Raw genomic sequence first — 17,174 nt, 5'->3', positions numbered from 1 at the left:
TACTTGTGTCTGAAGAAATACAGTAGGCTGCACAGGGCTTCAGTCGGAGTGGGTGATTTAATGATACCAACAACAAGAGTTTAAATGTCAGAAAACTATACACTGAGCCCCCCGTAGATTTGTTTTATGAGGAGACAGGAGGTGGCCCCTGAGTAGGAGCTATAACCTTTAAACACACACTTTAAACTCTGCCTCCTGCCCCGCCGCTGCTCCAGGGGAAGGAGGAGCAGGGGCAGGACTGGATGACCGCATCTGCAGTACCGCGTGGGTCGGTTTGTCGGTTCTGCTTTGAGCACGGGGGTGGACTCACTAGAGGACCCTCCTGGGGTCTCTTCCCACCTTAATCTTCTAGGGTTCTGCGATCTGCCACACCAGGCTAAGGAGACAGGCACGCTCTGCCGCGCCCCAGCCTCCCAGCGGCTTCGCTCTGGGCAGGGGAGCCAGCCACATCCCACGACAAGCCCCCTCTCTGGCAGCAGGCGGCCGCGCTGGGCAGACGGGATCGGGCAGCGCCAGCCACGCGCCCCCAGCTCCCAGCCGGGGCAGAGGGGAAACTGCTCGCAGCAGCCTGGCACGTGCGCGGGCGGTGCACCCTGGGAGCTGCAGTTTATCATCCCCCGCTTCCCGGTGCGGCGCCGCCCGGGGGGAACTACAGCTCCCAGGGTGCAGAGCGACCCGCTTTTCTCCTCCCCCTCCCCCTCCGCCTCCCCCGCCCCGTATGAATGACTAATACAACATGTTGTCCGGCGGCTAACGTGCCCCTCGGAGCCGGAGAGCGCCGCTCGCCTCGGCTTCTCCTTCCCCCCGGGGCGGTGCCTGAGCAGCCGCGAGCCAGCCTCCCTCGCGGGGCACTCACCCTCCGGCGGCGCCCGCCAAGTAAGTCAGTGGGGGCGGGGTGGGGGCTTCATTCTCCACCCCGGCTCGCCCGGGCTCAGGGCACCGAGGCGGGGGCTGCCCGGGCTGTTCCCCGGCGGCGGCGGCGGCGTGTTGTTGCCGTGGTGCAGCTGGGCGGCGGGCTCAGGCCCCGGCTCGGGGGCTCCGCGGTCCGTGCGGCGGCCGCCCCGCGCCTGCCTGCGACAATGTGTCCGAGCATCCGGAGGGGGGTGGGGCTGTCACCTTTGTGCCTCCTGCTTCGCGTATTCCAGGCTCTGGGCAGAGATTTTTTGCCAGGGGGGAAGTTTAATATTAAGAGCCAGGATATCCGCCTTTGCTTCCCAAGCCACGCCGCCCCCGCCCACCTCTGCTTAACGACTTTCACTCGAAAATATCGCCTCTCTTTGTGATTCTCCACCCTGAAGTGGGTTTCTTCTTTGGGCAAAGGGCGTGCGTGTGAAGGAAGAGTTCGGAAAATGTTTCATAGTTGCCGAGCTTTCGTTTGATCAGGAAGTTGGTAGCATATGGGGGTGGAGGGCGGAGAGAATTCATAGCCTGGGACTTTTGTAGTCTTTCCAGGGGTCTTGTGACCAGTCAAAAACTGACCCTACCGTGCTATTTAAAGTATGTGTCACAAAGTACTTGTATGAAGCAAAAGCTTCTTCTGATCACTTCCTGCTCTGCTCTCCTTCAACTGCTTCATTCCTTTCCCAGGTGCTGGGGGTGGCTCACCTTGCTCATGACAGTCAGGTAATTAGGAACAGGGCACTTTAAAACCTATAATTGCTAGCAAGTTTTCGGCAAGGTACTGTGTACATGCATGAACAGCTCTTTCCGTGGGAGAAATCCCTTCACAAGCAGAACTGTTTGACGTTATTTTCATAGTCGGCAAAGTTCTGGAGCTTTGGGAAGAGTTATCTTTTTAACAAACTTCAAAAGAAAATCGGAAGCAGTCATGAAGGGGCAAAAGTGTGTCGACTTAAACCAAACGTTGCAAATTGTTATATCTATTGCTGAATAACTTTAAACAACTTTCAGGGCTCCCCCACACCTCACTATAGAGTGGAGAAAATAATTGAAAATCAATATTAGGTTTAAATAAACTGTAAGCCTTAAGTTCTGTGTCAGGATGTACAATGTGATAAAGGTACAATTATTGATGCGTGTGAATAACCAGATAGAATGGCTGTCAGATTTGCTGACAACAAAACAAAGTGAAGTAGCATGCTCTTGTGGACTGAGGACATGGCTGGGAGGTAGGAACCCTAACCCAGGTTATGCCACTGCCTTGCTAGATAGCCTTATGCAAGTTGCTTTAAACTATCTGCAAAAAGAAAAGGAGTACTTGTGGCACCTTAGAGACTAACCAAGTACCCCTTTTCTTTTTGCGAATACAGACTAACACTGCTGTTACTCTGAAACCATTAAACTATCTGTGCTTCAGTTCCCCTTTCTGTAAAACTGAGATAATGATATTCAGCTCAGAGAGAGCAGGACTTAAAACATTAAATCGATATATAAAGAAGAGGGGGGGAAAGCCATTTTTCCCACCACTTGGCCCTGAATGCAGCTCAAGGGACAAAGCAGCATGAAGCATTTAAAAAGGCTTTCTTCATATATCATAGCTTCCTAGTTTCCAAGGCCAGAAGGGATCACTGTTGTCCTCTAGTCTGATTGCCTGTACAGCACAGGCCAATGGCCATAGAACTTCCTCAGCATAATTTGTAGAGCAAGAGTGGATATAAACCCAATTTAAAGTAAAAAATCCATCTTTAAGACAGTGGTCCTGCAAATGGTTGCACAAATCCTTGTACAAATTCCCGTTGGTTTCAAGAGGTCTGTATCCTGGTGCATGAGTCTGTATTAACAGGCAGTATGGCAGGATCAGGATCTTGGTGGTTGCGTGGTGATTTGAAAACAGTTCTAAGAGCTTTGGACACTTCTGTGATTTTGTTTGTTTGTTTGGTTTTTGTTTTACTTCAGTCTTAAACAGCCGCCACCACCACTCTCTCCCGCCCCCATTTTTATCTTATACTCCTGTTTTCTTGTCAGATGTTAGTGTTGTCCTATAACTTAAAGTAAACTCCTGTGAAATAAAGAGCTTGAATTAAGCTCTAAAAGTAGTCATGTTTCACACAGACCTTGGTAGCAAATTTTTGGCCTCAAACCTGCCATCATTTCAGCACATGCTTAACTTTACTCAGATGAGTAGTTCCAGTGAGCTTTAAACTTGGGACTATTCCCATGTGTTGCTGTTTGCAGGATTGGAGTATTTATTTTTAACCAGTTTCCAGAAAAAGTTTTTGACTTTTGGGTGTGTTTTTTGTAAGGGTTTACTTATCTGAGAGACTTTCATTTTGTATTTATTGAAGTAGAAAACAACTTGACAACTGCTAACTCTCGCTTCTGGAGGAAAAATGCCCAGGAGATTAAACTTTTTGCAGTGACACTGTAGTTGTGCATGCATGGTACTGTCAATAACACACACACAAAATAGAGGAAACTTGCTTCTAGGAATTTTTCAATCCTCCATTTTCAGCAAATATTAAGCTTACACACAGGGAAAATACATTTACATAACATTATCTCTAGATATTTAAATTGCTTGACTGTAGTGGGTTGTATGGGTTTCTTGGAAAAAAAAAATGTAAAGGTATGCTAATAGAATTCATTATCTTGTCCTTTTTCTGTTTGTGGATTAAGCAGACTCTCTCACATTTCAGCAATTTGATTTTTCTAGGTTTTGGGTTGTGATTGGTTGTGTGTTTTTTGTTTTGTGTGTGTGTGTCATACCTGTAACATCAGCATCTAACCGTAAATCTCAGTGTTCTAACAGTATACTCATGTCTTGTTTAATTCAGTGATGACAGTGTTAAATGGATTTTTTTGGGTGGGAGGGTGTATTCTTACTGCTACATGCTGAAAAATAAGTCGGGCACAGACCTAAGGCCTTTCTTGTTTTTGGGAAAGGGAGGTGAGTGTAGAGGGGAACCACCTGGAATAGGAATAAAATATGTTTTGGAGGGTGGGTTTTTGGTTACAATTTTTGTTTATAAATACTGAGATATAGATTGCCTTATGTATCAAATGTGATTGTTCTGTCCTGAGCAATAATATTGAAGCAGGTGGGCAGACTTGTAGGAAAGAGATCTTTTATTGAGTATGTTGAGTGGACAGATCGAAAATTCTAGAGGGTGTCAAGATCCAGTGTTCTGGTTGGGTCTACCTCTAACAATAAGTTAAACAGGAAGCTGGGGGGAGCAGTAGATATGCTGGAGGGTAGAGATAGGGTCCAGAGTGACCTAGACAAATTGGAGGATTCGGCTAAAAGAAATCTGATAAGGTTCAGCAAGGACAAGTGCAGAGTCCTGCACTTAGGCGGAAGAATCCCATGTACTACTACAGGCTGGGGACCAACTGGCTAAGTGGAAGTTCTGCAGAAAGGGACCTGGGGATTACAGTGGATGAGAAGCTGGATATGAGTCAACGGTGTGCCCTTGTTTCCCAGAAGGCTAATGGAATATTGGGCTGCATTAGTAGGAGGGTTGCCAGCAGATCGAGGGAAGTGATTATTCTCCTTTATTCAGCACTGGTGAGGGCACACATGGAGTATTGCATTCAGTTTTGGGAGCCCTCCACTACAGAAAGGATGTGGACAGATTGGAGAGAGTCCAGCAGAGGGCAACCAAAATGATTAGGGGGGTGGGGCACATGCTTTGTGAGGAGAGGCTGAGGGAACTGGGCTTTTTTAGTGTGCAGAAGAGAAGAGTGAGGGCGGGGATTTGGTAGCTGCTTTCAGCTACCTGAACGGGGGTTCCAAAGAGGATGGAGCTCGGCTGTTCTCAGTGGTGGCAGATGATAGAACAAGGAGCAATGGTCTCAAGTTGCAGTGTGGGAGGTCTAGGTTGGATATTAGGAGAATGTTCACTAGGAGGGTGGTGAAGCACTGGAATGGGTTATCTAGGGAGGTGATGGAATCTCCATCCTTAGAGATTTTTAAAGCCTGGCTTGACCTGGCTGGGTTGATTTAGTTGGGGTTGGCCCTGCTTTGAGCAGGGGATGGACTAGAGATGAACTGCAGAGATCTCTTCCAACCCTAATCTTCTATGATTCTATGAATATAAAATACTACACACATACTTCATGGCAGAATTCTTTCCAAGGAAAGCTGAAGACACAAAAAAGTCATAGCTCTGCTGGGGCTACAGAATTTGAGAACTAGCAGCCTGGAGAGTGGAATCCACATGCATTCCTGCGTCCTTGGTACCCAACTCAGCTAGGTTCCTCCTAGACCCTGACACTTTCTCCAGTTCCACTCATCAGTTACATATTTCATATTTTATAACAAACACAAATAATTAATTTCTAGTCCCATAAAATGTCCACAGGCCAGAGGTTACTAGCACTTAGCATATAGAGCTCTGAGGAGGCTGTAGGTTCTTATACCATGCTTATCACCTTAATAACTGAGCTCTTTCCAGTAGTGCATTACGGTATGTGACTAATATCTATCACATGTGGCTTGTTCTGTCATCCTTTCTCCAGGAGGGAGAAGTGTGTGTGCAATGTAGTGAGGGTCTAGTGGTAGAGGTGCAATTTCCCATCACTATTCATTGGATGCATCTCTCCAGGAAGGACTCAAACCATCTTAGCACAATACCCTGGACCCCTGCTACCTCTCTTAGGTGAGACAGCAGAATCTCATGGTCAGCGGTGTCGAATGCTGAAGAGTGATTCGGGAGGATGAGAATAAATGCCTATCCTCTATCCATCGACAGCAGGCAATCCTCCATCAGTGCCACGAAAGCAGTTTCGGTCCCATGTCATGGCCTGAATCTAGATTGTGAGAAGTCTAGAATATTAGCTCCAGTTAAAACGGGTTCTTCTCTGTAAAGTCATATCTTTACCATGGACTTTAGGCAGGCACTTAGTCCCTGAGCTAATGTGATTCTTCAACAGATGACCAGACGTGGACTGTACTACTTCTGCCTCTTTATCACCTCTTTCCAAATCTGGCAACCTGTCTCTTCTCAGGGTTGTAGAGTCACTTTAAATTCAGCTGCTGAAATATGTTGATACAAGTATTCCCTGACACACAAGAAGGCAGAACCATGATCTGCAATCGACTGTGGTCAGAGCTAGTTGCTCCTGCTAAGTCTCAGAGGTGTGGGTGGTGCTGGTGAAATGTGCAAAACATAGATAGAATAGGTCACCTTGGTGATGGTTTTGAAACCAAAAAGAAAAGGAGTACTTGTGGCACCTTAGAGACTAACCAATTTATTTGAGCATAAGCTGAGTCTCTAAGGTGCCACAAGTACTTCTTTTCTTTTTGCGAATACAGACTAACACGGCTGTTACTCTGAAACCGGTTTTGAAACCGGTTCAAATTCCTAAATTTGTGTTTGTTGCATCATTGGGCACCAGATTTCAGCTGATGTGTCATGTTGGATATTTGTAGTATGTAAATAGGAAAGAGATACTACTTGGAAATGAAGATGACTTGTCTGTAAATATTGTAAGATTTTATTTATAAGCATTTAAATTGTATCAGCCTTAAATCCTTCGTACCGTTCTGTTTTTTTGTGATAAAAGTAAAAAGAGACATAGGAACATACCAGTTGGCTGGCTAAACTTTCATACTGGGTAAAATATTAGGTTGGGGAAGGGGATCATAGATACACAAAAGGGAGCAATAGATGAGTGATAAGTATGAGTCATGACAGAACCCTGTATCTTCAGCTCCAAAACACAGGTTTGCACCTACCACTTATGCAAAAAAGAGTTATTTGGTTAGTGAGGAGTAGTAGTAGGATCTTGTTAGAGTGGGATGGGACATACTTATCCAGCGTATTACATAAGCAAATGGATTCACAATAAGCTGGCTGTACCCTGACAAACTCAAAAAGCTATCTCTGACAAAATTACAGTTTTAGTATACAAAAGGAATGCAATAGATTTTTAATGTATGTAGACTTGAGTGAGATTTTACTTATGCTTTTTCATTGAAAACAAACAGATAAATTGTGTTCTGTCCAAGAATATTGAAGTATCATGGGACAAGATGGCTCAGGGTTTGCTAATGGAGTATAGAGCCTTTTACATGTGGTTGCTGGTTTGAATCCAGCCCTGGTCATTAATGACCATTGTTACATTTCGTGGCTGTTCTGTGATCTAAGTGAAGTACTTTAGTGGTCTCAGTCTAGTGTCCATAGAATGAATGTTCATATGGCAGTTTGCACTAATTGGCAGTCTTGGCAGAGAGGCCAGGGACTGAATATGCATCAAGGTGGATCGTCTTTCCTCTGAAGCACCTGGCTCTGTCCGAAGACAGGATACTGGGCTAGATGGACCATTGGTCTGACCCAGTATGATTGTTCTTGCATTCCCTACTCCCTAGCACTGATCCCAAAAGAGCAGGGCTGAGGCATATTGGCACGTCAGCATGGGGAAATATGCACGGCTAACAAAGACGTGTGCTATCCCTGTTTGTGGGTAAAGAGGACTTCAGACTGAAGGGTTGTTGGCACCAAATTTGCTCTACACAAATAAAAGGGATTGGAAATTTCAATAGAAGTTGGCACCTAGGTGCTTTTGAAAATCCCATCAGGTGCCTAAATATATTTAAAAATCTGGCCCTTGGGCTCTCAGTGCCTCAGTTTTCCATCTGTAAAATGCAATTAATCTTGCTTCCCTACCTCAGAGTTTATGACGATAAATACATTAAAGTTTGTGAGACGCTCAGATACTATGGTAATGGTGGGCCATATGAGTACCTTATATAGACATTGCAGACAATTAGGCATGTTTATAAAAAGTTGTTGAAAGTTTGTTTCAATGAAAAATTAAAACAAGTTGTAGCAAGTTCCTTCCCGCTGTTTCTGACCAGTTATACCAATGATGTTTGTGCATAGACTGTAATAAACACAGAGCAGTTCTAGAAACAGAGAAAAATATACTGTATTTCCTTAATGGAGATGATAATAAAATGTTGGGTGAAACAAATGCTATTTTTCAAGTTTCTGCAGAGATAATAATGAAGAATAAATACTGTATTGGCTTAAAAAAACCTGGTTTCAAAAAAGTAGTTGACCACATCATATCATTAATAGAAAGGGAGAGAATTTTAAAAAAGCATTTTGTTGATTGACTCCAATTCACTGTCTGAACGGAACAAGTTCTTTAATATTCAGGTGCGTTCAGACAAAGATATAGGGCCAAATTCAATCCGTGTGTGTGTGTGCGCGCGTGTGCAATTTCTACTGATCTGCCTGAAAGTCCTTTCTTCTTATGCTATGCTTGAAATATGTTCCTACAAAGTGATAGTAACAACAGAGGAGGTGAGGAATGACTCTTTGATGGTAACTTGTTTTTAGTGTCTTTCAGTTTAAAGTCCTGTCTGAACCCTGCATTCATGTGTCTGATGACTGTGTGTTTATCCTCTGTTTGCAGTGGGGAGAATAAGAGATCAGGGACAGTTTCAGGTACCTAATTATACAACAAGAACTGAAACAGTGTGGTGAACTAAGACACCATATGCTAGGAAAAAAACTCTTTATCTGCAACCAATAGTTTACTAATAGAGTCCACCCAAGGAGACAGCAAGCATTCTGACACTCTTACTCTCGCTGATTCCTTTTTCCCCGCCATCAGTGTACCTGCAGTGTCCAAGGCAGAGGTGGTGTTACGGATCATACGTTGGCTAAACATGCTGGATGCCTTCCTGAATTGACCTTGGAATACCCATCATTGACGAGGCTGCTAGGAGAATACAAGGCCTGGTGTGATACAGTGCCAGGCTTTACTTTGGGGAAATCTGCTTTTTCACTATATCCTTTATTTATTCATTTCATTTTGTGCAGGATAGGAATTACTGGAAAAGCATGTCCCTTCCTTCAAAGATCTTCAAGTAAATCTGGGTAGTCAACCTTTCCCCCGGCTCCGCGCCTCCCCGCCCCTCCCAAAAAAAATTCTTTTAGGGGAGGATATTGCAGTCTCTTCTCCCCAATCCAGGAAATGTCGGTGTAAGTGAAGATGGCTGCCCACCCAAGCTGTCTTGCTGCAGCAGCAGCAGCAGGAGGAGGAGGAGGAGGATGGTGATGATAATAATACCACCACTTAGATTTTATGCAGTGCTTTTCATGAGGGAACTTTCATCAGTTTCCCCATTTTACAGATTGTGCAGCTGAGGCACAGGGAGGTAAAGTGACTTGCCCGAGGTCATCCAGCAGGCCAGTGGCAGAGCCAGGAAAAGAACCCAGGTCTCCTGAGTCCTAATCCAATGCTCTCTCCACTAGGCAACACTGCTGTGTTTCAGGAAATGTCCCAGTCTCACTCCTGCTATAGGCTGCACGGACTCTGGGGTCTTTGACCTTGTGGAAGGCTTTGCATAACTTTGAAATATCAGTCTTCTTTTGTTGCAGTGCTGAGACCCGTGAACAGGAGTTGGGTAATTTCTTGAGATTCCCTAGTATTATGTGGTTGTATATGTTACTTGTATTACATACAAAAAGAAACTACACTATAAGAATGTTAAAATTGAAAAGTCAAGCACTGAAAAGTTAGCAAAAGCCTGAATTAAGGTTGCCCATGTAACCTTAATTCAGTCTCTTTGTGCATATACATTCTGATACAGGCGTTAATTACATGATCACATACTATTATTATTTTTCTAGAGGCCCATGCCTTATTCAGTGCAAGGGATAGATGATGCTTACTGAACAAGCAGCTGTTCAATCTTTTGTTTTTTCCTCATTGCTCAAACTGTGGCCCAGTCTTATTTACCACACACTATTCAAACACTGCTCTGATAAGAGAATTATTCATTTCCTCACGTGCGCTTTTGTATGGCATTCATCCCTGTAGCATCTAAGTGCTTCACAAACATTAATGGATTTCTCTTCACGACACCTGGGGAGCTACAGTGGTAGTATTCCCATTTTACACATGGGGAACTGAGGCACAAAAGCATTAATGTCAGAAGTGTCCACTAATTTTGGGTACCTAATTTGAGATGATATGGGCCTGAGTTTTCAAAGAACATATAATGTTTTATAGCACTTTATTTATTTGTTATGTGCGCATTTCCCATTGACTTCAGTTGCAGATGTGAGCACTCAGCACTTCTGTAAATCAGACCCCAGGGGTGTCAAGATGGAAATCCAGAAAATGAGGAACGCACAATTAGTGGCCACCTGGGAAAAGTTTGGTTAAATGGCTTGCCCAGCATCACACTGAAAACTCTGTGGCAGAGGCACAGATAGAATCCAGTTTTCCAGTGCAGCATCTAACTGACATTATTATGAGACCATCCTTTCAGTTCCTGCAGTCCCCGGGCTTCTTTACTGCAAACCTTCTGACTTTTTCAACAAATGAGGCAGGAGTCCTACAGACAACAGCCTCCTTCGCTATACAACCCCAACTCATCCCCAGAGCATGTTCCATTCTCGATACTGCAACTGTACGAGGCAGTTGTCATAGGGTGAGCTGATGTGGTAAGGGTGTCGGTGCTCAGATGCATCCTGTGTCAGGTCAGCCCACCTTCCCAGCTGAAGGAAATAAGTCCTGTGATTACAGGACTTAAGACTAGGAGTACTTGTGGCACCTTAGAGGCTAACCAATTTATTTGAGCATAAGCTTTCGTGAGCTACAGTTCACTTCCTCAGATGCATCCGATGAAGTGAGCTGTAGCTCACGAAAGCTTATGCTCAAATAAATTGGTTAGCCTCTAAGGTGCCACAAGTACTCCTTTTCTTTTTGCGAATACAGACTAACACAGCTGTTACTCTGAAACAGGACTTAAGACTGTGTCTCAGAGCCAGGCTGCTGGGATATAAAGGACAGCCTGATTTCAGGGCACAGGCTAGATATACAAAGGAAGTAGAGAGGCCCTCCTTAACTGCCAGATAGATGGCCTGGGAGTACAGTCCTGCAGGGAGCAGACCAGGAAGGTTGGAAACCAGTTTGTTGGAGGAAAGCTGAAGCAGAAGGCCTGAAGAGTCAGACCTGCTTGGAGTAGTTGGGCTCCTTCAGGAGACCCCAGGACAGGTTTATAACTCAAACTTAAGTTAAGCTGTCTTATTTTGGAGGAATAAAATTTGAGCCCTGAATTAAAAGGACTGAAATCGGGCAGCTGAGAATGCTTTATGATGCGCTAGCTGGTCAGTTGGCCCATTGGTTTACACAGGGGTGCTGTAGAAAAAAACAATATGGGATCTTGTGCAGTATGATGATCTTTAATTACATGAATGGGGGAAAACTGGCTTGGCAGCAGCACTGCTGAGAAGGATCTGAGAGTTGTGGTGGATCACAACTTCAACATGAGTCAGCAATGTGATGCTGTTGCAAAAAGGCAAAGGCATTAACAGAGGCATAGCATGCAAGTCATAGGAGATGATAGTACCGCTCTACTCGGCGCTGTTTAGGCCCCAGCTGGAGTACTGTGTCTAGTTTTGGTCACCAATGTATAAAAAGGATGCAGAGTAACTGAAAAGGATCCAGAGGCAAGTGACACAGATGATCAAAGGGATGGAATCAAGCCATATGAGCAAAGGCTGAAGGAACTGAATATGTTTAATTTGGAAAAGAGGCGATTAAGGGGGAATATAATAACGGTCTTCAGATACTTGAAAGCCTGCCATAAAAAGATGGAGAAGAGTTGTTCTCTTTTGCTACAGAGGGCAGGAGAAGAGGCAGTGGGTTGAAATGATAGCAAAGTAGATTTAGATTAAATCTCAGGCAAAACTTCCTAACTGTAAGAACAGTAGGACAATGGATCAGATGCCTCCGGAGGTTGTGGAAGCTACTTCGCTGGAGATTTTCAAAAGGAGGCTGGATTGCCATCTGTCTTCAATGGTTTAGATGCACCAAATCCTGCATCTTGGATGAGGGTTAGACTAGATCAGTGTTTTTCAAAGTTTGGGTCATGGCATGTAAGGCACTGGGTCACCTTGCTCAGCACCCAGGGACTCTGGTGGCTCTGGTTAGCACTGCTGACTGGGATGTTAAAAGTCCTGTTGGTGGTACTGCCCAGCTAAGGCAGACTAGTGCCTACCTGTTCTGACACCGCGCTGCACCGTGGAAGTGGTAATGGGAGCTGCGTGGAGAGGGAGTGGTGCCTGCAGGTGAGAGCCACGCGGAGCCGCTTGCACACCTCTGCCTAGGAGCCGGACCTGCTGCTGGCTGCTTCCAGGGCACAGCGCAGTCCGTGGTGCTAGGACAGGCAGGAAGTCTGCCTCTGCGCCACGGCTGCGCCGCTGACCGGGAGCCACCGGAGGTAAGCCCAGGCCCCAATTCCCAGCCCTGAGCCTCCCCAAACCCAGAACCCCTTCCTGCACCCCAAACCCCTCATCCCCAGCCCTGAGCCCCCCCAATCCAGAGCACTGTCCTGCAGCCCAAACCCCTCATCCCTGGCCTCACCCCAGAGCCTGCACCCCTTGTCCCAGCCGTGAGCCCCCCAAACCCAGAGCCCCAACCCCCTCCCACACCCCAACCCCCTGTCACAGTACTGAGCCCCCCATCTCAGCCCTGAGCCCCCCTGCACACCAAACCCCTCATCCCTGGCCCCACCCCAGAGCTTGCACCCAGAGCCCTGACCCCTTGCCCCAGCCCAGAGCCCCCTCCCACACCCTGAACCCCTCATTCCTGGCCCCACCCCGCAGCCCTCACCCCTGCACCACAACCTTCTGCCCCAGCCCTGAGCCCTCCCCAAACCCCTCATCCCCAGCTTCTTTGGGTTGTGGGCATCAACAGTTTTCTTCAACTGTGTCCCCAGAAAAAAAGTTGGAAAACCACTGGACTAGCTGACCCTTGTGGTCCCTTCTAACCCTATGATTCTATGAACGAGTGGGCTGAATTAAGGTTGCACAGACAACCTTCATGCTGCCATGTCCTAATTTCTGAGGGCTGGGTTTTGCAATATCATTTTGTGTGTGGGTGGTTGGGGGGCGTGTTTAAAAAGCAAACTGAAAAAAACAAATATCCTTATGTGGAACCATATTGACTCCAATGTGGGTCACCAGCAGAGTTGGAACCTTTAGATCCAGAGCACAAACCTCTGCCACTTGGGCTAAATGAGTAATTTATAGCACTGATAGGTTATCTTCTGTGTAGGCCAGCCAGCAGAGAGGAGGGGATGAGGCATGCACTTTGCCAGGGGGGTTCACAGCTATTTGCTGACAGCATAGGAGTGTTGAGACTAGGGCAGGGGTTCTCAAACTTGGGCTCGGGCCCCTCAGGGGGTCACAAGGTTATTACATGGGGGGTTGTGAGCTCTCAGCCTCCACCCCAAACCCCGCTTTGCATCCAGCATTTATAATGGTGCTAAATATATTTTAAAAGTGTTTTTAATTCATAAGGGGGGGGGGGTTGCATTCAGAGGCTTGCTGTGTGAAAGAGGTCACCAGGACAAAAGTTTGAGAACCCCTGGACTAGGGAATGTTGTGTTCCATTCCAGGCTATGGAGGAGAGTGTTCTCTAGTGGTTACAGACCCTTCAGCCCTTGGCCCCTCCAGTTTTTACCAGTCTCACCTCCCTCACATTCCCCTCTTGGCTCCTTGACCTAGTTCCCCTTCCCAACTCTTTTTGATTCCTCATCCCAGTCTCCCTACTTGCCCTTCCCCAAGCCCAGCTCCTTGCCACTCAAGCAATTCCCTCATTCTTCCCCTTGCTGCCTGGGCTCCAGTAATGGGAGTTGTGGCATTATACCCATGTATTCTTCATAGTGATATTGTTATGATATGATTATGGCATAACTATATGATGTATTTTATGCAAGATAAGGCATATGAGATATCATTGGAAAGGTTATAATTTACTGAATATGATTGTCCTATTTGTATGCATGTCTCTTTTCCTAACTTCAGACATAAAAAATATTGTCTATACATCTATTACAAATGTGATTACACCTGGAGAATGCCCACTAGGCAGACTGCAATCAGTCTAGATGGCTGGTTTTGAAGGGCCATTAGGGAAAACAATAGGTCTTAGAAGATGCTAATCTCCCACCGGGAAGCCTTCCTGGGGATGCTGCAAACAGCCTCTGAGTTATGGCTGCAGTGACATGTGACCAAGTTGGCTGGTACTGGACTCCATGATAATACGGGGGGTGGGAATCAAACTGGGAGACACAGGATTCCCGCCATATGCAAAAACTATTTAAGGCAGGGGAGTGACATCATTGTGGTTCGTTCTTCATTGACTCCCTGCCTAAGAAAAAGGACTGCTGGAAACACCTGAGAACAAAAAGACTGGACTGCGGGGAAGGGCTGAGCCCAGGTGAGAGTGTTGTCTGTCTTGTGAAAGAAATATCTGGAGTTTTAAGCTGCAAGCAATGCAGCTTGTCTTCAAGAATCTCTGCAATCTGCCTAAAAAAACATTTAGGGTGAGAATTTGTTACTTATAACCAGTTTCTTTAGTATATTTGTTTTATTTGCTAGGTAATCTGCTTTGATCTGTTTGCTATCCCTTATTATCACTTAAAATCTGTCCTTTGTAGTTAATAAACTTGTTTTTGTTTTGTCTAAAACCAGTGTGTGTTGAAATCATATGTTGGGGCAGAAAGCTGTGTATATTCCCCTCCACATTGAGGGAGAGGGTGAATTTCATGAGCTTATGCTGTACAGTTCTCTATGCAGTTCAAGACAGTATAATTTTGGGTTTACACTCCAGAGGGGATGTGAACTTGAATACTGGGCAGTTCCTTAGCTGAGCCTTCCCATGCAGAGCTGATCTCAGCATCTGTGTGTGTAGCTGCAGCTGGGTGTGTCCCTACCTGTATGTGTGCTGGTAAAGTGCAGTCTGAAGCCTGGGGGAAGGCTGGACTGGCTTGCCGCAGCAATACAGCAAATAGCAGCAATACAGGTTGGTGGGTCAGGCGGCGTCAATGGTACCCCAGTTCCAGGCAGCATCCCGAAGGGGAGGGGGGACCCATCACAGGAGTATTGTGAGCACTTGAGAGACAAGTCTCCCTACTCTCAGTTCTTCTGCTTGGTGCTGCAGCAGTCGCTGGCCGGTGAAAAGAGCAGTTGCAAGAAAAGTCCTGCTTGGTTCCTGCAACCTCGGGGTGGAGTACTCTGAGTCAATGGGATGGTGCATGTGAAATGTGGTCAGACCATAGGAGCTGTGTGGGGACAGAGCATATACTTTTCAGTACAGATGGAATCTTTGTAGAACTTCAGGCCAAACTCTCAAGTCTCTAATGAGCATGTGCAAACTGAGATTTTTTTTTTTTTCAGAGGCTCTGAACGTGGACAAATTTGAACAGATTTTCAGTAAGATTGCAAAAAGCACATCCTAGAAATTTGGCAAGGGTGTTGCCATAGTACAAGTCCATGATCCCAAGCATGGGAGTGCTAAAGCTTCTTAACAGTACCGTTGTAAGAATTTTTTAACATGGGAAAAACAATATATTTTTCTCTGGTTTTGTTTTTGGAAGTGGTTGAACCATTGTCTGAAATCTTCCTCCTTCCATCTCCTCACAAAAAAAATTGTGGACAGCCAGCATGGTAAATTTCAGCCCAAACAATTAACTTTGGCAAAGTTATAAGCAACTGAAAACAGAATCTTAAAATGGAAAGTGTTGATCAACCTCAGCTTTACTGTGCCGCATATCATTATTTGTATTGCAGTACTGCCTAGAGGACTCCAGCTGAGATTGGCGCCCCATTTTGATGGGCATGATACACACAGTGAGAGACAGTGGTTGCCCCAAAGAGCTTACATTCCAAATAGACAGGACAGACCAAGGATGCTGTTGAGGCTAGAATTAACAAGGTGAAGTTCAGAGAAGATTTTTCTGTTAATTGTGCATAGTGGCATTCACAATTTGGTGAGAATTGGAGATGGTCGTTTTAAATTTTATCTGCGTGATGATTTAGAATCACTTGATGCTTCTGTATAACGTGGCTTGGCAGAACTCAATTTTATTTTATTTTTAATAATTTCAACAGGTAATCTCAGTGTTTTATTTTTAAGCATTTTTTCAATTTTTATCAATTTAAATTTTCACCGTTGTGCAAAATTATGGGTGTGGGTGTGTGTCAGACAATGGGAGGGGGTCTGACAATGAATCTCAATAGATATTGAGATTCAAAAACCTAAAGCTTCATAATTGCTAAAACACAAATTGTCAACATCACATGTCAAAATATACAGAGTAAATATCTTTAAATCAAAGTCTAGTTCTCAAGCAGCATTTTTCTTACTTTGTCTGTCCATAAATTTCAATTATTATTGGTGGAAATAGGTTTTCATTGTTTTTTGTGTATACAGTGATACTTACTGATAAAAACCTAATCCTTCCAAGCCTATGTATAAGAGTTTGCTTTTTAAATGGAGCTTCTAATTTACTCTTTAACTCCCAACTGTAGGTAAAAGGCATGTGTTCAAACTTACCAAACCTTTCAGTTTGCCTCTAGAGCTCAGGTGTATGCGGATGCTGGAAAAACTCTGGGTATTTGTACATAAATGAGAAAATCAAGTGCCAAGTTGACCTAGTACAAAGGAATAGGTCAGTAACTGAGGCACAGCTAATTTGGAGTTATGCTTGTCTGCATTGTCTGTTTAGCATGCAAGCTATTTGGAGCAGGAACTCCCTTTCATTATGTTTATGTACAATGCTACTGAGGCATAAAAGACAGGTGTAAGTTAAAATAGCACTTCAGCTACACCCATCCCTTTACCTTAAGTTTTGCATATGTTTTTTTAAAAAGAAAAAGCAGGTGGAGTTGTGGGGGTTTTGTTCTTAACTGCACATGGTAAGAAAAATAATTCTTCTTGAAAGAATGTTAGCAGTTATGTTGCATACGTACAACTCTTGTCTGCATATGGACAAATCATCAGGAACTTAATCCCTTGGAGTCTTTGTAAGTAATTTTTGTTTTGTTAATGTAGTTTGCCCCACAGGCTCAGAGCCTGATCTGTAGCTGCTCTCTGCATAGCATTCCTCTGACTTCATGGGGAATTCTGCCTACAAAGAGTCTGCAGAGTCAGGCTTTTAGGTCTCGTTGTAATTTGTCTTGTTGCCTGAACTGCAGTTGTTCTCCCCATGCCCCTCTCCAGTTTTCTGGGTGACCAGTAGCACTAGACAACCTTATCGTGTGAATCATTAAGGCAGGTCTATTCATATGGGCAGCTGTCTGAGCTACATGCTGATGCTTCTTGCTGCCCTGTTGGATATTTTTTTCTTCTAATATCCAACTTTAAGTGGCAGCCGGAAAGCAATAAAAATCCATTTTAATGAAAACTAGAAGTCTAGCCTGCAACAAAAGACTAAAATGCTATCCTTTTTTAATGTACTGCAA

The 17,174-nt window shown here is 44.9% G+C and overlaps 1 protein-coding gene across 2 annotated transcripts in view; it reads left to right on the top strand.

Moving 5' to 3' along the window:
- Positions 1-713: 713 nt before the first annotated feature.
- The window catches only part of TRABD (TraB domain containing), a 49,907-nt gene continuing 33,446 nt past the window's right edge, over positions 714-17,174 (top strand). For both annotated transcript variants that reach the window (XM_073328291.1, XM_073328290.1), the window contains exon 1: positions 714-876. In XM_073328291.1, the coding sequence (XP_073184392.1) occupies positions 723-876 (154 nt within the window). In that variant the 5' untranslated portion in view covers positions 714-722. The remainder of the gene's footprint in view (positions 877-17,174) is intronic.

This window comes from Lepidochelys kempii, chromosome 1, assembly GCF_965140265.1.
Source record: "Lepidochelys kempii isolate rLepKem1 chromosome 1, rLepKem1.hap2, whole genome shotgun sequence".
Classification (NCBI taxonomy): Eukaryota; Metazoa; Chordata; order Testudines; family Cheloniidae; genus Lepidochelys; species Lepidochelys kempii.
Note: the sequence above shows the minus strand (reverse complement) of the source record. Positions and strands in the feature narration are given on the sequence as shown.